General features: G+C 37.0%; 1 protein-coding gene across 2 annotated transcripts in view; it reads left to right on the top strand.

The window, feature by feature from the left end:
• Positions 1-27,748, top strand: part of LOC121316567 (fibronectin type III domain-containing protein 4-like) — a 63,410-nt gene that overhangs the window by 12,221 nt on the left and 23,441 nt on the right. For both annotated transcript variants that reach the window (XM_041251612.1, XM_041251611.1), the window contains exons 2-3: positions 11,476-11,591; positions 15,029-15,233. In XM_041251612.1, the coding sequence (XP_041107546.1) occupies positions 11,476-11,591; positions 15,029-15,233 (321 nt within the window). The remainder of the gene's footprint in view (positions 1-11,475; positions 11,592-15,028; positions 15,234-27,748) is intronic.

Here is a 27,748-nt window from a genome sequence, read left to right as displayed (position 1 = left end):
AAACAAATACTGTAAATACAAATGATTATATAACTAAGTAAGAAACTAGACAATAAAAAAAAAAAACTTAAGAAACAAGTTTGGAGAAGTTTTTAGTGATTAACAATGTGGCTTAGAAGAGAAAAAAATATGTTTCATGGGGAAAGTGTTATTATTGTTATAAAGAATTTAACAGACTTGGTGGGGGGGGGCACGCAGTTGCTGTTTGAAAGGGACTGAGTCCTACTATTTGAGAAACCAGCACATATCCACATGTTTAATACATGCATGGTCATCCCTAAAAATTGGATATTAGAAATATAACTGCATTAACGAAACAAGCAATACAAAACAAATGCCAAAATAGCCTGGTGTTTATTTTACTTCGCCACAGGCATGTCTGCAATATTTGATACGCTGCAGGGTATTGACCTTGTTCAGTACATAGTAGGCTCTGCGTGATGAACGAGCTTCATAAACTCTTGAAATGATCATTTTTATTAAAACAAAAATATTTGTAAATGATATAAAGCTCATATTTAATACCTTTATGAAGTAATTAATTCCAAACTGATTCATTTTAATATAAGCAAATAATGTATCCATGGCACATGTATGACTTTTATTATGAAGTATGAAGTGTATTTATTAAAACAATTGTTTCGTTTCATACAAATCTATAATTTCACAGCAACTTTCATTACTTTGCATGCATTAGAGATAGAATTTCTGCACACTCGCCAATACAGGCTCCCGTGGTGGGCTGTAAAATTATAGAAAACACATTCTTGGTAAGAAGTATTCCACATTAAAGAGGAAATCGTTTTTTCTTAATTAGCTAACCCTTTCTGTCTCTAACTTTCCATAGATTGGCCAGTGCTAGCTAAATTGCACCAGCATCCAGCGTTTATTCTGTTCAGAGACATGGCAGGAAGCAATGCAAGCGCTCTTGAGTTTGCACATTGTGTTCTATTTGAACTACGATATTCACGCCAATCTATTCGAAATTACTAACAACTGGTTGGGTTTGACTGGTAGTCTACCTTAGAAATGTAAACTATTACACACCCTGGGTTGTATTCAATTGATCTCACATTGGAGGATCTTAATACCAATGCTGTGCAGATCAATACAATATATCAGTCCCTAAAGTTTTCTATGTTGTTACTGAAAGGAATGCATTAAAGAAGCTGAATTGCACAGTGAGAGGTGTTAGTTGGAGAAAGCCCTGCGTGAAAATAGTGTATTGCTATGTGTAAATAAAGATTTATTATTTTGTATTTAAGTTTGGCAGGGGAGGGGTTAATTCGATCCCTGCCAAATCCACATTTGGAATGGGGTTAGGGCTTCGATTTAATAATTGAAGGGGAACTAAATCCTATTTTGTTAAATGAGTTTGGAGATAGTTCATTGAAGGTGACTGTCAGCCGGAACACATACAGTATGTTTATTTAGGGTTTATTTAACTGTTTTGTTCAAATTTTTCATTTGTTCCTGTGTTTTGTTTATTTTGTTTAGTTGTAAGTAAAAGTGTGCCATGGTGCTGGAGGTATTAAGATCCAACACTGTTTAGATCAATTAAATACATGCCCATGTTTCTTGCTTGACAGCATGTGACAGGACGGCTGACTCGTGACGTCCTCAGACCAGGAAGCAGACAGGTACTCGATGATGAAAGTGCTGGTGCATGCGTATTTTTTTAAACAAAAATAAATAAAACACTGCTCACAGAGCAAAATACATGGTCACACAAAAGCAAATCTTGAACACAAAACTGACACCAACAAGCACTGTGCTGGTGCTTTCCAGCACGCGTAGCATTTATTTACTTTTCTTTTTACTTTAGTTTTAATTCTTCCCTGCTCTCTCACCCACCTCCTTTCTGTACTCCCCCACCCCGGCCGGCAAAAGCTGTTAGGTTTTATACCACTGTGACCATCTCCAAATTAGCAATATATTTATCAATCAACCTGGAGATGGTCACATTCTGCACAGGGTTTTTATATGTGCATGGTCGACAATCTATCTGTTACTATTTAATTCGTTGCCGACCACGCGTTTTCACGAGATCTCTGGCAGAGACGAGCTGCTAACAATTGCCTCCTGCCAGACCACATTTAGCTGTACAATAATGCATTTACAACACCTGTAAATAAGCCCAAGGATACATGTATTTACAAGCCCCACTAACTATGTGCAGGGCTCTGTTCTACACTGCCACACGACATAATTAATTTTTTGATCCAAATGTAAATAATGTCATGGGAGATATGTAGAGTTTACTGTGATCTAATAGCTACTGTGCCCCTTGATGTGTGAATCCAGGGATGTTTAACAGCCTGTAGGGTCCTACATAATGTCAGGATTATGGAGCACAAAAGGTATTTGGGCGAGTTGGAAAGGCTCAGAATTTTCACTCAGTTTTCAGATACTCACTTGGAGCTGATATGACTGCTGTACTGAATGGGATTCACTCATGAGGAGTAGACACCACTGTGACACCACCCAGCATGGAAAGGGTCTTTTGCTTCCTAAGCAAGGTATATGCAGACTTATGTGGGTGGTACCTCTCACTTTTTGTTAGTAAGTAGCTGAGATAGAGTCACTTTTTTCTTAAAATGAATCCTTTGTTCGGCTCCAAACACCACTGATAGATTTAAATATTATATATTTGGGGCTTTTAATGTCACTAGGACCTTATATGACACAACAAGGTTTTACCATAGCATATATTGCTGGTGGTGTTGGAATGTGAGCAGAGTAAGTTAAATTGAATGCCAATCCTCAGTGTGTCAGTTTTTAAAAAATGATAAAACAGACTTCTTGCCTAAATATAATAAATCCACTTTTGTTAAAATAATCTGTTTCACAGTTTAATTACCTTAGCGATGTGTAATGTTGGAAGCTAGGAACAAACCATTGTTTTGAACAGGTTGGTAAAAGCTTGATTATACATAACAGATTAATAAAACAAAAGCAGATTGTAATACTGCCCCTTTAAACTCAACAAGGCAATACATTATAGTTAAAACTACCTTATTGGGCACTAAAGAAAAGGACTATCCACTATAAAGTACACACTGCAGTCTTAACTATTTAATCATATACTTCGGACAGGCATTATGGGATAAGATTTAAAAGCAAGCTGATGTTTATGAAATTACATCAGAAATATTCTACATTCCTGTTGACTTGCAGCAAAATGTTGACATGGAGCTGTTTTCTTCATCTTAATCTCGTAAAAAGTAAAGTTTTATATGATGTTATAGTTCTTTTTTTTTTTTTGTCTGATATGGGAGGCAGTACCGAGTTCAAATTATTTAAATGCTGGGCAGCTCTTCCAGTATGACAAAGAGTAATGACATTATTTATCAAGTGAATAAAAAGTAAAACAAGAATAAGAAAACCCAAAAATCAATTGGCAGGGATGTTCAGGTTTCAAAAGTACCGTTGTATAAAAATGTGCACTCTCTGGCAACTGATAATGAACACATATTTCTCAATAAGGGAGTCTGGCATGGTCTAGTTGAGATAATGAATAAAACTTGCATAATAAATAGCCTCCCTTTACTTAGTTAAAGCAGTGGTGCAAAATCTCTCTCAACTGGATTTTGTCCTGTGTTTCATTTAAACACAACCTTTATTCAGTTGCACCCTTTCAATGGACATCCAATGGTAACATTAAAATAGCACTTTTTCATAAGGGTCCAACTGAATATCTGATACATACTTGGCCATCACATCAAGCCTGTCCAAAACATTAGGGGGTGTAAGTAAAATTATATAATAATCAGCTATTACTTAAATCTATATGGTCACGTGTCATGCGATTCAAGCTTTGTGAGAGTTATGTATAACTAGTCAGTAGCAATCATGGGAAAGGAGGATCCCCTTGACATCACAAAGGGCATAATAGTGGGAGCCCATGCAATTAGCTTGTCTCTTAATTTAGTGGCTGCATGTGTCCATCAATACAGACTCCCAGGTGTTCCTGGAATAGCAACATTTGCGGAAAAGCGCAACTCCAGTCAAGTAGGTTACGATGGGTCAAGCCTGCAGTATTGTGACAAACAATAGACGTGCTACAGTGGCCCGAATCACATAAACTTTTAATACTATACAATTATGGTTGTTCATTTTCGGTTTTTATTTTTGATCACATGATGTCCTTTTTTTGGAACCGACTTTGTTCAATTAAATTCTTGGAAAAGGATTTTTTCTCCAGTAACTTGATTGTCATTGATGATGTAAAAAAAAAAAAAAAAAAACTATATGAATATAATTTAGATATTTTATTTAACATTATGTAATCAAAGAGACAACAAAATAATATTAAAAATGTCTACCAGAAGCTATAATAGCAGTATGGTATTTTGAAATGTCACATTTTTCAATTTCAGTTTTTCATTAAGAATATGGAAAACTACAAAGTGGTATATAATTCAATAAGTTAACGTAACATTATTCAGCAGGATTCATTCGACTTTAGGAAGCAAAATAGATTAATTATATAGGGTAATGCAAAACTTAGAGTAGTACATACAAAGTAGGTTTTATGGTTATAGTATATAGGACCCAATAATTTTCCAGTTCTCAATAGTGTCAGCAAATTTGGCAAAATGTTTTATTTTTTTTTCCCTTTACTGAAAGAGACAAATGATATTAGTCTTTAAAATGAAGTTCTTGCTGTCCTTAAAGTAAGTCATGTACATTCAGATGAACAGGGAATTCATAAGAATCCAAGGAAATATTTAGATACAGCTCACTTCAGTTTAGGCTTCAACCTCATCTATGTCTTTGATCACAAACTATAAATCCAATTTTTGCATTCATAATACAATGGATTTATTTTATTACCATAATAGGTTTAGTAAGATATCCTTTTTAACTAAAACAATTGAGTGCTTGTTTCAAGATGTATTTTTGTTATGTGTTCAGTTAGTCAAAATTGTATTATAAGAAAGTATTTTAAGTTATTCTCCAGTAGATTCATAAACCAATAGGAATACAAAAACATGTTTACGCTACAATTGTAAATAAAATAGTCTATAAACACAAGATATATTAATTCTCAATAAATGCTACTGTCACAAAAAATACAGTCCTCCCAGTATTTTTATATTTAAATATAATGATATCAGTGTAATTATAAATTAAGACATCCCATTTTAATTCTTAAACTGATGTCCTTTCAAATCAAACTGTTGTGAACCTCTGAACTGTTACACAGGCTTTCATTAAACAGGACGGTTAAAGTTATAATATTTATTGACTGCTTTACTAAACATTTAAAGATAAATTACCTAATTTCTGTGACTAGGGGTTATATTAAATTTAGATTAAATAGTCGATTAACTATAAACAATCAAGATTCCTGAGAAAAAGGAAAGATAAAACATTATATATATATATATATATATATATATATATATAATATATAAACAACACTGATTAATTGAAGCCACTGGAGCTTTTAATTATTTACTATAGGAAGGGGATTTGTTGTGAGCGGTCCAATGTTATAATCTCCAACTGAGAATTTGAAGCCTGTATTTCAAAGCAGAATGACCTCTACACAGTCAGGTTCTAGTAAGATGCCTTTGCTCTAGGCTCAGAATTGATCCTCACTGATGGGTTAAGCACCAGATGTTCAATGTGTTGCTATTGTTAGAGCCATACATTATAGCAAATACATCAAAAGGCCTGTTTGCAAAGAGAGAGAAAGATAAGTTATGCATTATGTATTAACACTGTAACAGCACTGCAGGAAGGCTAGCAGTTGACGGACCAATCACTCTGTAAGTAAATTATATTTTATTTGTAAAATGAATAATTGCCAGTTGAGTTCTCCCCACCCCAGCCCTGGCTCTCCTGCATGCTCCCCTCGGCTCGTTCCGAACTGCGCACTGCTGAAAAGAAATGGAAGAAAACCAGTTTCCCTGCTGCCTTGGCTCTCTATCGCTCCTTCCTTGCTACCTTCACTTCTACACTCACCCATCTCCCTCCTCCTGTTCCTCTGTAAAACCTTTGAGTGAGCGGTACACTGCCAGCTTCCCACTTTCCTGTCAACACATTTCCTGCTCGATCACCACCAATCTTGCTTTTGCCAGGCACACTCCACTGAAACTGCTCTACTCTCTGTCACAAACTCTCTACTCTCTGCTCGTGCCACCTCCCTGTCCTCTATCCTAATTCTCCTCGACCTCTCTGCTGCCTTTGACACAGTTGACCACTTTATTCTCCTATCCTCCCTTGCTAACCTGGGACTCTGGCACTGCTCTTGCCTGGTTCTCCTCCTGCCTCTGAGCGCACATACCAGGTGTCCTGGCATAACTCACCCTCCACCTCTTGCTCTCTTTCGACAGGTGTTCCCCAAGGCTCAGTCTTGGGACCCCTCCTGTTTTCTCTCTACACCCATTCCCTGGGTTCCCTCACCTCCCCCATGGCTTCTTGCATCACTTCTATGCTGGTGATGCCCAGATCTTCCTCTCCTTTCCCACCTCTGACATTTCCTCCCATATCTCTACCTGTCTCAGCCAACTTCTCCTGGAAGCACTTACATTATCTCAAACTCAATCTCTCCAAATCAGACCTCCGCTGCTGATCTCTCCGAATCCACCTCTCTGCTGATCTCTCTATCTCCATGCCATTTGAATCCACCACCCTCTCTGCCTCCTCATCCACCAAGAACCTTAGATTCTGGTATAGTAAGCAAACTTGACCTCAAACACTGTTGCAGCAGCAAAGGTCATTCAAAATGATCTAGACAAGATTCAGAACTGGGCAGATACATGGCAAATGACATTTAATAGAGAAAAGTGTAAGGTACTGCACGCAGGAAATAAAAATGTACATTATAAATATCATATGGGAGATATTGAAATTGGAGAAGGAATCTATGAAAAAGACCTAGGAGTTTTTGTTGACAGAAATGTCTTCATCTAGACAATGTGGGGAAGCATAAAAAAGGCTAACAAGATCTTACCAAGGGAAGTAATGTTAAAACTGTACAATGCATTAGTAAGACCTCATCTTGAATATTGTGTTCAGTTCTGGTCACCTCGCTATAAAAAAGATATTGCTGCTCTAGAAAGAGTGCAAAGAAGAGCGACCAGAATTATTCCGGGCTTAAAAGGCATGTCATATGCAGACAGGCTAAAAGAATTGAATCTGTTCAGTCTTGAACAAAGAAGACTACGTGGCGACCTAATTCAAGCATTCAAAATTCTAAAAGGTATTGACAGTGTCGACGCAAGGGACTTTTTCAGCCTGAAAAAAGAAACAAGGACCAGGGGTCACAAATGGAGTTTAGAAAAAGGGGCATTCAGAACAGAAAATAGGAGACACTTTTTTACACAGAGAATTGTGAGGGTCTGGAATCAACTCCCCAGTAATGTTGTTGAAGCTGACACCCTGGGATCCTTCAAGAAGCTGCTTGATGAGATTTTGGGATCAATAAGCTACCAACCAAACGAGCAAGATGGGCCGAATGGCCTCCTTTCGTTTGTAAACTTTCTTATGTTCTTATGTTCTCTCTTATTCTCAGCACATCTCAACTCTGGCATGATCCTGTCAGTTCTTCCTCAACAACATACGCAGAATTTGCCTCTTCCTCACCGAAGACTCCATGCAGCTCCTAGTTCAGGCCCTGGTAGTGTGTTGCCTCAACTACTGCAACTCCCTTCTGGCCGTCTTTCCTGTATCTGCTACCCGCCCCTTTTCCCTTCCTCATTTCTCCCACACTACACCACCGCTCTGCTCTGGCTCCCTATCGCTGCTTGCATTGAATTCAAAACTCTTGTACTCGCCTATCGCTGCTTTGACCTCCTAGCATTTCTCTCTACACCTCCTCTCACCTCCGCTCCTCCACCTCTGGCAGACTAGCTGTAGCACCCATTACTGTGGGGCAAATTAGTATTGTTTAGGGTCTAGAAACCCATTATTGTCTACTCGTGCAGTACACATTGCTGTGTATGACCAGGGGATTATTGTTTATTGGGTCACCAGACCTGGATAAAAATAACGCACACTTTCCAAACTGTATTTCAAGGTTCAGTCTGATTAATTACTGCACTGCATCACTCCTGCACCTGTAGACAATCAACCACTTTGCCACAAGCCCACACATACACAAATACATTAGATTTTTACTTTCATCAATATTAATAAGAATGAATTTCTTACCTGTCCCAAGAGAAATTTCCCAATTAATGCTGCAGTGTAATTCTCTGGATGCATCAATCTATGGACTATGGGTCATGTCATGCTATTAACTGTTCTAAGAACCACTACAGCTATAGATTATCTGTTTGTCTGGCAGAATGTGTGTGTGAGGCAGAAACAGTGTCAGTGTAATTGAATTGATTACAGTTATTATTTTGTAATACAGACATATTCATGTAATAGTATATCACACAACAAAACATTCTTGGTACGTTCTTGAAAGCCTGCTTGGGGTGGGGGAGCTTAAACCCCAAAATTATATTCTCTCTTGAAACCCATAGAAAAAAGTATAATGTATCAGAGAACCTGTGGTTGGTTGTGACTGAATCCAGTGTGTTTTTAATATTTGCAGAGAGACTAGAAGTGAAGAAGATGGTCCTCATAATAGAACAATGATCTTAATGTATAATCTCCTGGATTTTATTCTGTGAAAATGAAACCTCTGTTTTTGCAATATTTGATCCAATATTTTATTTAAACACAAATAACAAAACACAAAGCAAAACTTACAAAAATAAAGGTTTCCAGGCTGGGCGATGCCTTCACTAGACCAGAAGATTCACAAAAATGCAAAACAGCAAACCAAAAAAAATAGCAAACACAACCATCCACTTGCTTCCTCAACTCCCTCCACTCCCTAATGGGAAGCTGAGGCCTCCTTTTATGTCAGGTGGCTGGGTGCTGATTGACTGTTAATTACTCCAAATAACCCCAGCCACCTGAACACAATAAATCCAGGCAGGTAGGGGAATTTAACCCCATCCCTGCCAATCTATATAGGGCAGAGCTCTGCTCTGCCACACACACTTACATTTTTACATGTCGATTAGGTCATGGTAATCTACTGCTTCCTTCAGAGGCAGGACTCAATCTCTGTATTTCAAAACATGTAACAGATAATAATTCTCTCAAAGGAAATTAGGTGCATTTTAAACATTCTGTAAAGTGACACATTACCACAGGCCTATCACTTAGGCTACAGAGCTTCTAAAAATAATCTATGACAACAAAAAGCTTTCTCTGATTTTATAAAATGTCTTTATCTTATGTCTATTTGTAATCAATCATGGTACAAGAAAAACCCACCATTTTGTTGTACATATAACACCAGACTTTTTTTACTCAATATGAAGTCACTCATTAACTACACATTAAATCCTTATTAAAAACAGTTCCATATAGTTTTTCCAGTATTTAACATTGATCTCCTAGTTTCCAAGGAGATTGTGACTTATCATTACCAGAGGGCTAGGTACAGTGCCTTGAAAAAGTATTCAGTCCCCATCCCTTTTTTCATATTTAAGTCAGAATTTTAAATAGATTAAATTAGGATTGTTTCCCTCTGATCTACAAAGCCTTGAGCACCATGTCAAATCAAAAGAAAAATTCCAAAAGCTTTCAATAATTTACTAAAAATGAAAACCATAACTTATCAGATTAAAAAAAAAGTATTTATACCCTTTGTAATTGCAAGCCTAAATTTGATCAGGTGCAATATATTATCTCAACAAGTCACACAATGTGTTGATGGACGCTACCTGTGTAAGAAATTAGTGGATCACCTGCTTTAAATTAATCTGTGAGGATAAATGCCGCTCTCTCTGTATGGCCCCACAATATGGTAGAGACTTTCAAAAGAAAGAATCAAAATGAAGACGAAAGAGCATTCTAAGCAAGTCAGGGATGTGATTATAGAGAAGCACAAATCTGTGGAAGGGTACAAAATCATTTCAAAGGCATTGAACATCCTTTGGAGCTTAGTGCAGTCCATCATACAGAAGTGGGAAAAATACGAAACTACCACCACACTGCCTAGATCAGGCCGCCACTCTAAACTTAGAGTGGCAAGGAAGAAGCCCTGGCTGAAAATAAATAAATAAATAAATTTTTTTTTTTTTTTTTATTGTTTACTTTTTTTTTTTTTTTTTTTTTTTTGGGGGGGGGGGGGGGGGGGGGACTCTGTGAAGAGAAGAAAACACTGTGACTTTACAAATAAAAATTAGATAACAATCTATTGCATCACAATCCCAGGCTTGTGAGAATCTTAAATGTGAAAAAAAAAGGGATGGGGGGCCGAATAAAGCTTTTTGAAAAGACTGTGTTAATATATATATATATATATATATATATATATATATATATATATATATATATATATATATATATATATATGTGTGTGTGTGTGTGTGTGTGTGTGTGTGTGTGTGTGTGTGTGTCTGTGTATGAAAGAATATCAAACACTCCTATAGTCTCACTGTTGGCATGAGGTGATGTAACTCTGGCTGTTATAAACCTTTAGCGCCCCACATCTTAAAAAGAAAAAGCAAGACGTTGTTGTAACCATGTGAAGTAACGCTGGGCTTTTAGAACAAGTATTGACTTCCTTAACCCTAAAACTTAAGGCCGTTAGAAAACCATTTAAATTATTTTGGAAAATTCTAACTGCATTGGTATTTTAGGTTACAAAATAGATAGCAAATTGTTAAATATTTATACAAAATTTGAACACTTATGTGATGTTTACACATTATAATAAAAAAGGTTGTGCATTATTAACTAAATGTGCAGTAGAATGGGCACTGTTTTTCTTCAAAGGCTTCACTGGCATATTGAAACAGGTCTAAATCCATTATGCCCTATATATGTGCTCAGTTACAAATAATAGTTGCCCAACATACCACTGGCTCAGCAAAATCAAATACAGCACCTATCAGTATGGTACATCCAAGTCATTTTTTGCATGATGTTAAGGTTACCGATGTGGGAAATATAGTGACTAGGGGGATTTCTGTATTGTAATTGCACATGGAATAGTACGGCGACACGTTGAGGCCAGCGAGAAAAGGCCAGTTGAAGCCAATCAGGATCACAAGATTGAGAAATTTTGCTTCCTTAAAGTGTCTAAAGCTTTAAATAAGATGATGTTCTGCTGATGTAGTAAAAGTTGCCACTGACTAAACAGTGACTGTGTGATGGATGGATATGTCAGGTTAGTGCTGGTGGAGTTGGAATTTACAGAGCCCAAGAATGTGAAATAGATCTCTCCCAGCAGAGCAATCACATGGCTTTAACACTGACCTATTGCCAGAGCGATCGCTCTGCGTCCCGCCTCCAGATCAACAACATATCGGCTGTGGTTTGCGTATTTGTGTTTTGATTGACAGTCCGCCAATACTACCTTGCTACGGTTTATTATAAAAGTCGAGAAATGCACAGGGTGACAGGATGAACTTAACTCTGGTAATGTATCTCATCACATCTTTCCTACTACAGATAGGCCACCTGCTCCTGTTAACATTACTGTCACCCAGCTGAAAGCTAATGCTGCCACTGTATCCTGGGATGTTCCAGAGGGAGATGTCATCATTGGCTACACCATCTCTCAGCAGGTAAGCTCCTTCGGAACATTTCATTTCCTTTCCTGTTACAGTACAGTATATTTCAGTATAAACTATTGTTAAACAAAGGTATGCTTGTGATTATACAAGGTTTCTCATAAGTCAGGTATCAGAGGCAATTATATTATGCTGATAAGGAAGTTCCCTACTAAATTAAATCTTCATCACACCTCAACATTATCTTTTTTTAATTTTTTTATTCCTTATGTATTAAATATATTTGACACCTGAAAGAAACAGAGACAACCAATATTGACAAATATGCCTATGATACCTGACCTGTGGGACATCCTGTATATTAATCAATAAAATGTTAAGCTGTTAATAAGTGTTGGTAAAACTAATTAAAAACAGTAAATAAAATCATGGTATATCAGTATACATTTTAAAACTTCCCTTAAAATGTTTATGTACACTAAAAGCTTCCTTTAAACTATTTAAGCCTCCCAGACTTACACTATTATAGGAGACATTGTGGTTATAGTAAGAAGAGTCTGGGGATCCTGGTTAGATTGCTACTCGACCCACCACATCATGGAAACAAAATTAAAAATATGTGCTTCAGATGGGCAAGTGCAGGACTTCACTTAAAGCAAGGTATCCTATGCAAATAATTTCTAAAAGTGTGACTGAAATAATACTGTGATAGGTTCAATACTACAGATTGCTCAAGTCAGCATTTTAAATTATTTTTCTAACTAACAAATTTAGCTGTGTTGGTATCAGTTCCAACTCAGTTTCCATGGGGAAATTAACTGCATGGAGTAGACTACAAACCTGATTATTAAGGTTGCAAGACAAGTAAAGATGGCATTAGTAGATTGCTTCACATTTATACATGGAACAGAAAGATATTTAAATAACTCAGGAAAGAATAATTTCTTACCACTTTATTGCAATTAGACCTAGAAGGACGAGATAGAGTTTATAATAGAGTGGTTCAGATAAGGCTTCAGGTGATTCCAATAGGAAATACATGAATTCTGCATTTCTCAATTTATTATGACATAATGAGCCTGCTTTGCAGAAGGGGAATTTTAATAGAGAAAATAGCTCTCCTTGAGAGGAATGATAGTTCCTTGCGCCAAGTTATCAGCTCAAACTCCCTGTACAGCAAGGATAGTTAACATGTTTTCAGGGTACTGTATTGGCACAGCAAAAGTAAATCAGCCAAAAGCGCCATTTCACTTTCAATTTGTAGTTTTCAACACTCTTAGGTGAAATGTAGAAAAAAAGTCAATACCTGTGTGGTAAAGTGGTTAACAGCGTGCAGGTGATCAATGGGTTTCTATCTCACAGTTATTTGTGATACAGGTTTGTGCTAGCCCTTGGCGACAGCTCCGGAACGTGTTAGCCATCTACTAATAACAAGACACAATTAGAGACAAACAAACAAACACTCATGATATGGTTACACAAAACACAGGTCCTTCCAGGTTGTTTTTTCTAACCAAAATGGAGGAACAGATTATGTCGCTTCGTCCCCTACATATGCCATCACTCATGATCCCTTGGTAAACGATTGCAGCCGCTCCGCCAATCCACGGCAGCCACATCGTTTCCCTTCCGGTTCGATGAGTTAATGTACCAAAGATCCACCCCTTTTCTAAATGACTGACTTCCTTTTAATCGTAGGAACAAAGTGTCAGGCCAAACAGTCCAGGGTACTCTGTTCCTGTTACTTAGCGCCCTCACAGGTCGAAAGGGAAATTAACCACCAAGAATCATTGTCTTTCTGTCGCAACCTGTCATACAGTTAGATAAATAAGTCGCCATAGTAAAGTATATTTATTTATTTATTTTTCACTATCAGATATAAACACTGCCATTTAATACTGTGTGAAACTAAAATAAATACTCAACCTTATCTCAATAGATTTTACAGTAACACTATTGAGGGGATTTTCAAAAGTTCATAATTGATAACTTCAGTGCTAATGAAAAAATTGGTGTGTAACATTGATTTTGGCATTTTCAAGCAGTAATTATGCCTATTTCATTATTAAATATTTGTGCTAATGCGATTTCCGAAATTATGTTAACATCTTAATGAGCAGTGCTTCTCGTGATTATTTATTTTGTTTGCGTGGGAATTTAAAATGAAATCTGTGTTCCTTGTCAACATTTATCAGGAGTTAATTTCCACTTGGAAAAAGGATGATTTTAATTGACGAAAACATATATAACCACCTTGGAACAGTATTTAGGTTCTCTGGTGTTAAAAACAATAGAATAAACAAACTACTGTATGAATTTGCTGGGAGCTTGGCAGCAGTAGCAGCAAATAAAATTTTAGAGCTTGAAAGCGAGCCTGAGATTCGTAGACCTCGTTGTGACATCAACAATACAGAGATGTTTTCAGGACCAGGGTTCATTTCCTAGGTTACCAAATGATGATCTAAATACTCAATTGCATCTGTATAGGGCATTTTGTTGACTTCTGTCAAAGGGTCAGGGTGACTTGATAAAGAGGGTTAATGATTATATCAGTATCCCACTTAAACAGGAGCAGCTACAAAATATTAAAAGGGAGTTTTATGACATTTCTGGATTTCCCAGAGCAATGGGAGCCTTCGATTGCACACACATTGCATTCAAATCACCACAGCACCATGCGTATGTGAACAGGAAGGGTTCTGACATTCACTAAACATTCAGGTGATTTTTGATGCATCCTATAATATCTGGACTACCTAGGTCAGTGCACAACTCAGGCCATGGAAGGCCAGTGTCCCTCCTTGTTTTTGTTCTAACCATATCATAAATTAGTTAAATGGACCAATTAATTTTCTAATAAGGTCCACTAAAGTACTTTAGGGTGCAGTTGGAATAAAAACCTGCAGGGACACAGGCCCTCCAGAATCACGTTGTGCACCACTGATCTAGATTCAATATTTGTATTTATGAAAATATTTTAGCCTTTTCTATACTTGTGGTTATGAATGAGATTTATTCACTTGTAACCTTGCAGAATGTTTGTTGTATTGTTAAAATTATATACCGTTATTTGCACCCAGTGCAATGTTACTACCAAGAAATTATTAATGCAACTGTAGCCTATCTGAACTCTGGATACGTAAATTATATAACAACTGACCTCTACTTTAGATTTTATTAATGAAACCTTGGCATAGAAAATGGCATGCTATTACAATAAAGTTTCCTTACAGGTGATTGCGGATTTGCAGTGTGTCCTGGATAGGTAGTTCTATTGTCATTTTAAAAGCTTAATACATCTATAATCAAATGTTACATAGATGGTATACATGTCTAGTAACTAACAATTACAAACACAAATGGCACTTCAAACGTATTTAGCCTACAATCATACATATTAAAATACACACACAGTTAGATGTCAACATAATAAAATAAATTTCAACCAAGCCTACATAGATGCATCTTTAACTGTTAAAATTAATTTATAGAGGCAAGATGGACAGATGCAAAGGTTCATCAGGGAAGTCAACACAACAAATCGTGCCTGCGTCCTCTGGGATCTGGATGAAGACGCAGATTACATCATCCAGGTCCAGTCCATCGGGCTGTATGGGGAGAGTCAAGCCAGCAAGCGGATTCATTTTCGAACCCTGAAAGAAACTGACCGCTTCCCATCCAACAGCTCAAACCAAGGTAATGTGTCTTCCAACTTTCTCAAACACGGTAGCAGGAAGGTTGGTGGGATGGGTATTGTATTTTAGTGCAGCGGTTAAGATGTTTGGAACAACCATAATGCTGAGGTTTGCGCCTACAACTACAATGAGAATAGTGTAACTCCTTGTAACAGTAGGGCAGGGAGTGGTTATTGCATGGTAAACAAAATGGACCAGAAACGATGCCTGCCTGCTGTTAAGAACCTGAGAAAGGGCTGCAGGGAACTGATAAAAGTTGTCAAGTAACATATTAAAAAGAAATGTGTTCAGATTAATTGGTAATTGTTTAATTGGGTCACTGGGTAATTGCACATTCTGGAAATTGTATGATTTCAGGGGGAAAGGTGGGGAGTTCAATTAATCACAGATCAAGTGGGAGGATATAAAAAGTCTGCTCAGACAGATTTGTGGGCCATTTTGTTGCTTGGAGTGGGTGATTGTGGTCATGTTGAGAAAATTAAAACTGACCATATTGTTAAGGTTGTAGCAAAAAGCTTAGCCAAGCTAAAAGTATAGTGAGGGAAATAGCTATACTTATTGTGTAGGGCGGTTTCCGTGTTTAAACCAAGCCACGTTTATTTTTGTTTTTATAGTGTTTTTCACAGTTATCATTTTCTCTTCTTTTTATTGATTAATGAGAAAAAAAAACATTCCTTTGTTGTTACAAACCAAAAGTGGGGAAAAGAGAAAACAAAGAAAATCACCCAGCTGAGCTGGAACACTTACAATAGTGTTTAAAATTGTGCCTGGCATTTCAGCCCCAAACCCCTGGTCTTCTGTGTCTTCTTACTCTCCAGCCCCTCCGCTCCTGTCACACTCCTAATCTCCCTTCTGGACAATGCTAGGAGGATCATATGTGATTGGAATGAGAAATGTATACTGTATTCTATCTTAAGAAAAAAATACTGCTTTTGGGGGCCCCAAAGGAAGGCAGTTCAATAGAAAGAGCAATTTGTTCAAAATGTTGGTGTATTATGTGTAAGGAAATGAGCAGAGTCATATAATCACAACTAGCTGTGCAAATAAACCATGTGCAATTGTGGATGGAGGTTGCTTCATCTAATACACAGATAAAGAGTAAAACAAACAAACAAGCAAACAATGACATGGCTTAAGTCACATGAAAACATGAGGGAAAGAAAATAAAAACAACCTAAATGTATTGGTACATATTATGAAGTTTGCTTTCACTAGAGATAATTATATTAAATATAGATTAAATATAGCAATAACAAGTGATGTTTACTGATATACATGCCCCTGTTTTTAAATACAGTGGCTGTCTACTGTGTGAGTTCTAGGAACAGGATTATAGGATTGCTTCATTGACTTGATATGGATTACTTTTTCCTCAGGGTCTCAATTTAAAAATTGCTTGACATAAGCATTCTGTTATATACTATCAGTAAAATTAAATATAAAATAAATAAACAAATAAGCAATCAAAAAACACCTGCAGAAAACCAGGGACAAGCTCAGTTCCCCTGTTCATAACCTTAGCACTATTCCTAAAGGATGGCAGTGGATGTTTCATGATTAAAAAATTTCTTCCTGGAAAGCATGTTACAATGAAACCAGTATTGCTTATTATAAACAAGTGCTTACTTTGCAATTATATGTGTACATTTCTCATTAGATTGCATGGCCATGTTCTAGTAGGAATTATTGAGTATCTCTGTGCTAAGGAGCCTCCGAATGTGAAGACGTTCTGACTGACTAGTTCTTCTGATTTCCCTTTGTAAGAGCTGCAGATCTGTCTCATTAATGCTTCTCTGTTCTTCAATTTGTCAAAGTAACCCTCCTAACATAAGTGAAATGTATTACTTTAGTAGGCACTTGGATGATGGGAGGTTATGGTTTCTGATTAATAATTAATTAACACAAATAACTGTCTGATTTTTATATTGAGGGTATGTGAACGTGTGGTTTGCTGTGCATGGTGAGAGGGTGATGCAGGTGCTCCAGGTGCTCCAAACAAGGACAGACACAAAGTTCACGGTTCACGGCTTAATTCCTCCAACCCCTTTTCACAGTTCAGAAATAATAAAGCTGGCTCTACCCAACAATGGGTATTGCCAGCGCAAAAACGAGGGGTTACAGACCCGAAATAATAATAAAGAAAACAAACAGACACGTCTCCGGACAGTGCTCTTGGTGGAGGTGCGGTGCTGGAACAGTGAGTCGGCTAAGTGCAGGGGCAGTGAAGTTCAAGTGAATCGCTGGCCCCAAGGCTGCAGCTCCCAGCTCCGTGCTCGATCAGTCTGGTGACAGAAAACACACACGGTTGCAAAACAAACACTCACTTAGCTCCGTCTCTCAAAACACAGTTCTTGTTTCCTCCAATCAACCACAACAAAGGAATCGATCACGCCGTCAAGTCCCCCTAAAGTACCCACAGCCCCGCCCCCTCTGACAGCTAGTTTAATCACGTCTCCTCCAATTCATGGATGAAACTTTGTTCACTGTACTAGGGCGATGACTCCTGGTACCGTGACGCAGTCCCTTTCCTGAATGGCCGGCTTCAGACTGCCCCCGGGAATGAACTGCCAAACCATTCAGTACGGGGCACGTAATTCCTGCTGTGCAGTGCTCACACAGTTCGAGAGGGAGATTGTTGATCCAGATTCATTCGCTCTTTGTCACAGGGTATTATTTATTATCTTTTATATATTTACATGCATCTCAAAATATATTTAAGCAATAACTGCAGGGCACAGCAGCTGTTGAAGTAGATACTAACGTGTGCACTAGATTAAGCTGGTTAAGCTATTATATGAGAAATGGTTTGGTCGTTCCTTTTTGTAACACACTGCTATTAATTTAAAAAGTCATCTATTACTCTTTCTGCACTCATGAATGATCTCTGCCATGTTTAATAAAGAAACCTTGGGGGTAGAAGATCAATGTTAACAACAGTTACAGAAAGTCCTCTTCTTATTCATGCAATGTCCAGCTCATTTAGCTGATGACATATCAACAAGATTGACTTGTTTTCTATGTTTTTCTAAGGTCCCGGCTTTTCCTATCAAGCATTTCTGGAAAGTGTGTCACAGCAAGGGGTGGGGCTCCAGTGGTATTTTAATAGAATTGTTTAAATGATTAAAAAAATAAATAAATAAATCCTAGAATTCAGAGTATGTTGTATCTCATTCATTACTCCCCAATTTAAATACAGTAGAGAAATATTGTTTTAATCAGGAGAATTCAATTTAATTGACCAATTAAAGAAAAATAAAGCCATACTGTTTTGCATAGGACTCTGAAGAGACTGAAACTAGAATCATGCATTCCGATAAGTGCAGTCACTGCCTCATATGAAAACCAGTGGAAGCACATACTGTACAGGGGGTAATAAGCACACAGTGTGTGAAAGATTAGAGTCAGATTCCATTTGAATTGTGTATAGGAGGCTAGGGTTGAATAACACTGTGTAACAATTTTTTTTTTTTTTTGTTCCTGGGTGGTAAGTGTCATTAATGGCTATTATCCCCCACAAACTTTGCTTTTGTGACCAGTAAATTTCAAAATATCACTATTTCCAATGAGAAAACGGGCGAATTTGTGTCTTTTCGTTCACATAAAGTCAGAAAAAAACAACATATGAATCCAAATTAACATGTATTTATACTAAAGTAATACAAAAATGACTACAAAAGATTTAGAAGTGAGTAGTTTTTCAAGATTTACGATTATACTCAAAATTTGACAGGCACCAATTTTAGAAATCATAGTCTTTAAATACTTTAAATGTTCTGACTTCAGCATATGAACACTGCAAATATCCAAGTATATATTGGTACTGAGAACAGTGTCCCCACACATCACATGGCAGGACATGAAAATAATGTACTTTTGAATATAAAGCATGAGGTGACTTTTATAAAAGTCTCAAAATGTACTGTTTTATTTTTAAATTAATTTTGAGATCATGTTTAAATATTTTAATTAAATGTCAAAAGTTACAAACCTCTCACAATTATATATATATATATATATATATATATATATATATATATATATATATATATATATATATATATATATATATATATATATATATATATTCCTCCTAAAGTCCAACTTCAACTGCCTCAAAGTGGCAGGAGGGTGACAATGGGTTCTCATGACGAAGTAAAGCAGGGTCCCCTGACTCTGGCAGGTTCAACCATGCTGTGAAAGACTGAGTAACATATTTGGCTAAAGTGGAAAAGGCACTCGCCAACCCGCCTGATCAGCATGGTGAGTTATGACCAACCACCCCATGATGAAAGCACAGACAAAACCATGGCCCTCATTCCATGAAGGCTGGATTGCCACCAACCAAGGCATCAGCTGGTTAGGTATGGAGGCACAGGGTGCTAAGAATCACCGGGTTATGATTTTAGGTTGCCACAGAACACTGACCTTGGCCACATACAACTGCAGATCTCTTTCAGGTGAAGCAAGGCTTCAAGAGTTGGAAGAAGAACTTGGAAGAATCAAGTGGGACATTATAGGACTAAGTGTAATATGGCAAAAAGAGGAAGTTTTACTAGAACTCAAGAGTGGACATCTTCTCTTCTACCGAGGCACTATTGATGGACGAACAGGAGGTGTTGGATTCACTGTCCACAAGAGAATTAAGAATAACATAGTACGGAGTGATAGTGACATTCATTGTCTACCTGTGTGACAATGACATCCGTAGCCTACTTGGTTTGTGTGTTATGGAATGTGAAAGACTATCGGCAGGAGGGACAGAACATCACGTTAGTATTCTGTTTCCCGCTTTGTAGGCTGCAAATAATGAGTTTCAAGTACTAACCTGGCCTGCAATATCAGACCTAGAAGTGAAAGCCATCATATTCACTTTAATTCAGCACCTGACAAATAAGGCTTGTCAAAAATGGGAAGCCCAGCCAGCTGTCAGCCAGTCCACAGGTAAATTCTATTTTCTTATAGAAAATAGCACCATGGAGACTAGAATTCAGCACCTGGATTCATACATCCTGATGGGGAGGAGACAGGCATCACCAGCAGGAATTATCCCATGGAATCTGTAAATCCTACAGTGAGAGGCTGAAAACAGAATGATTGCAAGTGAAATAATTCAAAGTAAAATTTGTAAAAGGATGCAAGTTCCACTCAAAAAATATGGTAGTTGTGTTAAGTAAGCCTCTTTATTTGTGTTTGCTGAAAGTTGTCAGTGCCAGAATACCTTGACATCTCAAAGGATGATCAGCACAAAGTAGTGGGCTAGCGATATGCTTCAGTGTACAGAACACTCTGTGGTGCATTAAGTACTAGTAGTTCTCCAGTGAGTTACAGTAACTGACAAAGACTCCCTTGAATGACAGTTTAATATTTCCTGTGAAAGGGACACCTAATACTGTAGCACATTTCCATCTGCCCCATTCAACCAGTCTGTAAACCTCTACCACATCCCATTCCAATATCAAATTGTGTCTCCCTCCAATAGCTCCCAGCTTGTATGCTGAACTGAGAACATTATGTGCTGTATACTGTAGGTATACAGTCGCAGACACAAGTATTTGGGCAGTTGAAAAAAAAAATGAGAAAAATAACATATAATAATGAGAAAGTGATTTCTATAATTTCTAATTGTTGTATTGAAAGATATAAAGTAGAGATTCAGCTTTATATTAAAATAACATATTATTACATAACATGCAAAGCTAAACGAGTGGTATAGTGAACAGGAAGAAGTAGTAAGCAAATATAATAGGATCGTGCTATGGCTTCTGCAGACTCTGACGATGATACAATTATGGCACCAGCCAAAAAGAAAAAGAAAACAAATTTCCACAAAGACGAAATTGACCTGTTAGTGAAATGGAACAAAATCAAGAAATATTATTTAACACTTTGCAGTGCCAAAAAACATTAAGAAAAAAAAAACATGGAAAGAAATACCTAACAAAATAAATTCACTAGGACTCTGAGTGACAGACACTTGACAAAAAAAAATGGCCTGTGCCTCTACCAAATATTGACTTAAGGGGGTGAATACTTATGCAATCAATTATTTTCTGTTTTGTATTTGTAATTAATTTAGAACAATTTGTAGATTTTATTTTTCACTTTGAAATTATGGACTTTTTTTTTGTTGATCAGTGGCAAAAACTAATTAAATCCATTTTGATTCCATGTTGTAACACAATAAAATGTTGAAAAGTCCAAGGAGGGTGAATACTTTTGGGAGCTATTGTATTTTACTAAATCTTAAATATCTTAACAAGATTTAACATTTAGCTAAATATTTAACTGGCCAGCTAAATCTAGTAAATCTAGAGTTTGTATGCAAACGAGCTCCACCCACTTTGTGCTTTCACACGATCTGATTGGCTCTTGTAATGCTAATTGGAAAATATGCACATTATATTTACTCCTTTTGACAGCAATGTAGCGCCACCATCAACAATTACCTCTTTAATAAAATCTAAATGCTGTAAACTGTGAACTACCAAATGTGGCTAAAGTTTACTGTAAAATTCTACAGTATTAATTTGTTACAAAAAAGTCTATGTACCTGTAGTAGTAAGGCCAACCCCATATTAAGGTCATAATTTGCTGGTCTCTTAAATGACCTTAATAGAGAAATTTCATTGCAGTCATTTACAAAACAGTATTCATTATTAAAACGTATGCTAGCTATACTTTTAAAACACCCTGCTCCTATAGTCTCCTGTAGTTTTAAATGGTGTTCCCATGGTAGTGTAACTTGTATAATTGTGTGGCCTTTGTAGCTGCCTGTTCAAAGGGTCACAATTCTATTGCTTTTACCACTTCACCGCTGCTGTTTTTACCCCTTTGACTCTGATGTCCTCATTAGTCCCCCCGTCCTGTAGCTTATACTGTCCTCTACATCCTATGCAAGTGCAATACTACAACTTCTGATGCTTAATTTGAGACTAGCTGTGAAATGAGACCCGGGAGCCAGGAACTAGTGGTTTATGATCCCAGATCAGTCATTGCTCGATCTCCAGGCGAGACTTCACCTCAGCTGCCCTAGTATTAAAACTAAATTAAAAACAGAATAATTAATATCGCCTCCTGTTTGTGCTCTAAAGCAGTTGATGGACAGATGGTCTTTGAGTTGTCTGTCAAACTAAAATACTATTGAGAAAGACAGCGAACAAAATACAGGTTATTTGCAGGAGAGATGTGAATATGTTGACATAATAGGCTAAATTGTAGGGAGGTTTTTTTTTTTAGTTTGTTTGTTTTGTTTTGTTTTTTTTTTTTTAATTAAAAGCTCCATAATGAAATAATGAAAAAAGTACAAATGGCACATGGTGTTGTCATCTTTAACTTCAAAAACACTCAATTACCTACAACCCAACCCACAGCCAGATGTATTTTTCCTTTGTGTTTATAGTGAAGTATCAACCTGGATTGTATCAGTATCCTTTTCATGGTTATGCCAGAAGTAACCCTAAAAACAAGGTGTAGATTCAATCCAGGTAGATTTCCTGTCACTGTGAAATGCTCTTAAGAAAATCCAGCTGGGATAAAATGGATTTAATTGATTAAGGTTGATCAAACTAATCCCCAAGTCAAGTATACAAATGTTTCAGCTAGTGCCTTCAATAGTGTAATGATTTAGACCAGTGGTTTCCAACCTTTTTATAAAACTGTACCCTTTCTGTCTGGAGGTCTCAGCTCAAGTACCCCTTTTCAATTTGCGCTTTACTGAATGGTACCACATTTTTTTTTTTTTTTTTTTTTTTTTGCTCATCTATTTTATATATAATTGATGTCACAACAGTTAGGGACTGAGACTGCTGGTTTAGGACAGAATACCAATTAGCAATTCAAAAAATTTGAATTATAAGTCTTTAGGGGCACAGAATCAAAAGACAGTACTTGGGAATCTCTTAGAAACTCATGTATTCACTTTATATTTAATAAAGTCAGGGTTGAAATTCTCAACAAATAAGTGCAGGTACTCATACGCACAGCCAGGTGTAAACATTTTTAAAATGGAGACAATTTGAGTGCCAATGAATAAATACTTTTAAAATGTACACATATTGGTAAACGATACATTCATGAATACAAAATAAGCCTTAAAAAATAACTGATCAATTAACCAGTTCACCATAAACAAGGATGCTGAAAATACTGAAAGCATTGTATCCTTTGCATGTCATCTACTGTTATATAGCACTTAAGTTAAACCTTAAATGACAAGCATTAACAAATATTATACTATGCGGTAACTGCTGTAGAGGGGAGTTTTGTTTCAAGATATCCTAAAAAAGGGATTTTGTTATAAAAAAAATGGTATAAAATGCACGATAGGGGCTTGTGACTAATGCCAAAATGAAATCTGATCAGAATGAAAGCTCGGACAATCAACATGCAGTGATTATACTGATGTTAATGGTGGCAACAGCAGCTAACAGAAACAGAAGCAGTGTGAGGAAGCATAATGCAAGCAGCACTAACTGCTGAATGAAAGCGCATTTTAGAAACGTTGCGCTACTGGGCTGTGTGAGTGGATGGAATGCATCCGTGCTGGATGAAAAGCAGATTAAATAAATCCCAGTACCCAGTACCGGCATTAAATAAATCCCAGTACAGAGTACCGGTGAGTACTGGCAGAATTTCACCCCTGGGTAAAGTTATTATAAATGATTAAACATAGTCTGCATGTTACCATTTACTTCCCATCTCAGCATAATTATGTGTGCCATTTAAGATGATTATATCAAAAACATTAACTTCAAGATCAAATTATAATAACTAACTGATAAATAGGTTATTAAAGCAAGCATAAAAATGATCCAAAGGGACTCTATAACTTTGTCGCTTTGCATTTTCTGAACTCCTTTTGTAAATAAGAAATGTATCAATTTTTGACTTGAAAACAAATTCAAGCAGCCGCTATTGCTGTTGAATAAAACAGAAAACATCAAAGTATGAGTATAGTGATTATTATTTATGTTTATCGGAACATTACTTAAAAAAAAGAAAGATTGTGCTTTACAGATTAGTACTCAATTATATGATGGGTTGAAAACTGCAAAGTTCATGAGCAACACAGAGCTCACCAAAGGTAGTATCGCCAGATATTACCAGTCATTATTTTCTTTTACTTTCATTTTTATTTTTACATTTCTGAGTTGTCCTGTGTACTACCCCCAGCAGCACATACAGCCAGAATCATCTAAAAGTTGTAATCTTTTCCCCCCAAATACCAGAAATCGGGATGAGAAACTATCTGAGATATCCTTACACAAACGGTAAAAACAATTCAATGAGTCAACCTTTCAGCGATCTTGATATCTCCAGCACAGCATTGTAGGCTAGTTCAATACTCTTGTCAACAACCAGTAGGAGAGAAAGCAGTTGCGAATCGAGCGAGTGCTGGAACAATTGCAGGCCCTTGGATACTGACCAGCAGGAGCTACTGGCAGCACAGAGTCTCCAGCATAACTTAATGTGGATGCATCAACCAGCTCCATTAATCAATTTCCTTCAGAACAGACACAGTACACAGTGCTGTCACACACCCCTATAAAGTGCCACCACCGAAATCCACCAGGTTTTAGCCATTTATAGAATTCCTGAGTTGTATAATATTTTAATTACCAACAGACTTAATGCTTAATTATTTGTATTATGTTTTTAATAAGTTACGCATATATACAAAATAGTACACGTACATAGCAAAAAAACTACGTCACACAATAAGAAGACTATTCAACATACATATTTAAAATCAATCTCCATCTTCAATGCAAGGCTTATATACAAGGAAATTACACATACAGTACTGTGAAAAAGTATTTGCCCCATGTCTGATTTTCTGCATTTTTGCATATTTTTGACACTAAGTATTATCAGATCTTCAACCAAAATCTAATATTAGATAAAAGGGACCCTGAGTGAACATTTTTTTTTCAAATTTTTGATACTTATTTCATTTATTTATTAAAGAAAGTTATGCAACACCCAATGTCCTGGTGTAAAAAAGTAATCGCCCCCTTAGACTCAATAACTGGTTACGCCACCTTTAGCAGCAATAACTGCAACCAAATGCTTCCTGTTGTTATTGATGAGTCTCTTACAGTGCTGTGGAGGAATTTTGGCCCACTCCTTCATGCAGAGCTGCTTCAACTCAGTGACATTTGTGGGTTTTCAAGCATAAACTGCTTGTTTCAGGTCCTGCCACAACATCTCAATGGGGTTTAGGTCTGGACTTTGACTAGGACATTTCAAAACTTTAAATTTCTTCTTCTTCAACCATTCTGATGTAGACTTGCTTGTGTGTTTCGGATCATTGTCTTGCTGCATGATCCAGCTGCGCCTCAGCTTCAACTCACGGACGGATGGCCTTGTATTCTCCTGTGGAATTCTCTGATACATGGTTCCTTCAATGATGACAAGTCGTCCAGGTCATGATGCAGCAAAGCATCCCCAAATCATGACACTACCATCAATATGCTTGACCGTTGGCATGAGATTCTTACTATGGAATGCAGTGTTTGGTTTTCGCCAGACATAACCGGGCCCATGTTGGCCAAAAAGTTCCACTTTTGACTAATCTGTCCATAAAACATTGTTCCAGAACTCTTGAGGATCATCCAGGTACTTTTTGGCAAACTTGAGACGAGTATTCATGTTCTTCTTAGTTAGCAGTGGTTTCTGCCTTGCTACTCTACCACGAATCTTATTTTTGCCCAGTGTCTTTCTGATGGCGGAGTCATGAACACTGACCTTAGTCGAGGCAAGAGAGGTCTGCAGATCCCTGGATGTTGTTCTAGGGTTCTTTGTAACTTCCAGGACGATTTTACGCCTTGCTTTTGGAGAGATTTTGGCAGGATGGACACTCCTGGTAAGATTCACTACTGTCCCAAACTTTCTCCATTTGGACAATATGGCTCTGATTGTGGTTTGGTGGAGCCCCAGAGCCTTATAAATGGATTTATAACCCTTTCCAGACTGATAGGCATCAACAACTTTTTTCTGGAGGTATTTCTTTTGATCGTGATGTGATGTGATGTGATGTGCCTCTAGAACCTGTGTGCTAACAACTTCATTGATGGTAAGGGCCAAAGTTAGTCAGATTTATATTGGGCAGGGCTGTCCCAAATCAGGCCTGATTGTTAACCAAAGTATTCAGACAGCTGACCCTAATTATCCCTTTAACTGGATTGAGTTAAATAGGTGGGGCAATAACTTTTTGCACACCTGAAGATTGCATGTTTGATTACCTTGAACACCAAACAAATGAAAGAAGCACCAAACTTTGGTGCCATTTTTTTTCTCTCAGACTCCCTGTATATACTACTACAACCCACAAAAAGATCTGACCAAATTCAATATGAAAAATGTGCAAAAATGCAGAAAATCAGATGGAGGGCAAATACTTTTTCACGGTACTGTATATATCTTTTGGCAAAATGCACATTTAATGGTTTCCTTATTTTATAAAAACAGCTTAGTTTTCCACAAAAAGGAGATAGACCCATGTTGTAAACATTGAATTGACAAAGCCCTGATTGTATTATATTCAGTTTCTGTTCTGTAAAATTGTTACAGATACAGCACAGTTTGTCCTTGGCGGTCTTTCATACTTGATTATTTTCGTGGATATGCTGTTAAAGTAAATGTTACAGGAATAATCATTTAATGCTGACAGAAATATACCAGATAAATTATAATTTAAAAGATCTTAAAGTACCTATGATCTCTTTATATGTAAATACTTCGAATTAATTTACTACCTGTGAATACTATCCTGATGCAAGGTATTTAGGGGGTATTTAAAAAGGTGCACAGTGGTTTCTCAGCTGTGGATTTTGTTTAATTCCCATAAATATATGGCCTATGGTTACAACCAAAGGATAGCATTTGTAACAGCACAGCATCTAAAGTACACAATGCTGAGGTGATGACTGTATAGAAACTTTACTATTAGCAGAAATGTAGCCTCCTGACATTTGACCAGAGGTTCCAATACTGAGCCACTGCTCAGCTGAAGTAATTGAGTGTAATAATTGGTATGTCTTGGGAAAGATACACCATGCTCTTTAGTTTATAAAATAGTTCTGCTTTTCATACTGTAAGATTTTATAGAGTAGCTTCAATGTTTAATTCAAGGCCATGAGAAGCAAATCCTAGCCTTTCATCTGTCCTTGAATTGGGATGATTAAGATGTCCTAATAAAGCCTTTTCAATCTTGCTTTCTGAGCAACATAAAGCGGGCTGTGAAACTGCTGAAATTAACTGAGCTTGGCTTGGAATGTGTTATGGTACAGAGCAATCCATCATGAAAATCAAATGATCTGTCCTTTATTTTAGAATATATCTATCACAACAAAATGTAGGCTAAGAAAAGTGGGCGTCATACAAAAAGTTGCGCACTACTGGCCCATAGAATGTAAGTGCAATTGACTGTGATGTTATTCTAGTCATAGGAACTGGAAACAGTAAACTGTGAAACAGTTTCCATCGATTTTGTGAAACAATCATATTATCTGCATG

This window comes from Polyodon spathula, chromosome 6 (genome assembly GCF_017654505.1).
Source record: "Polyodon spathula isolate WHYD16114869_AA chromosome 6, ASM1765450v1, whole genome shotgun sequence".
Taxonomy (NCBI): domain Eukaryota; kingdom Metazoa; phylum Chordata; class Actinopteri; order Acipenseriformes; family Polyodontidae; genus Polyodon; species Polyodon spathula.
Note: the sequence above shows the minus strand (reverse complement) of the source record. Positions and strands in the feature narration are given on the sequence as shown.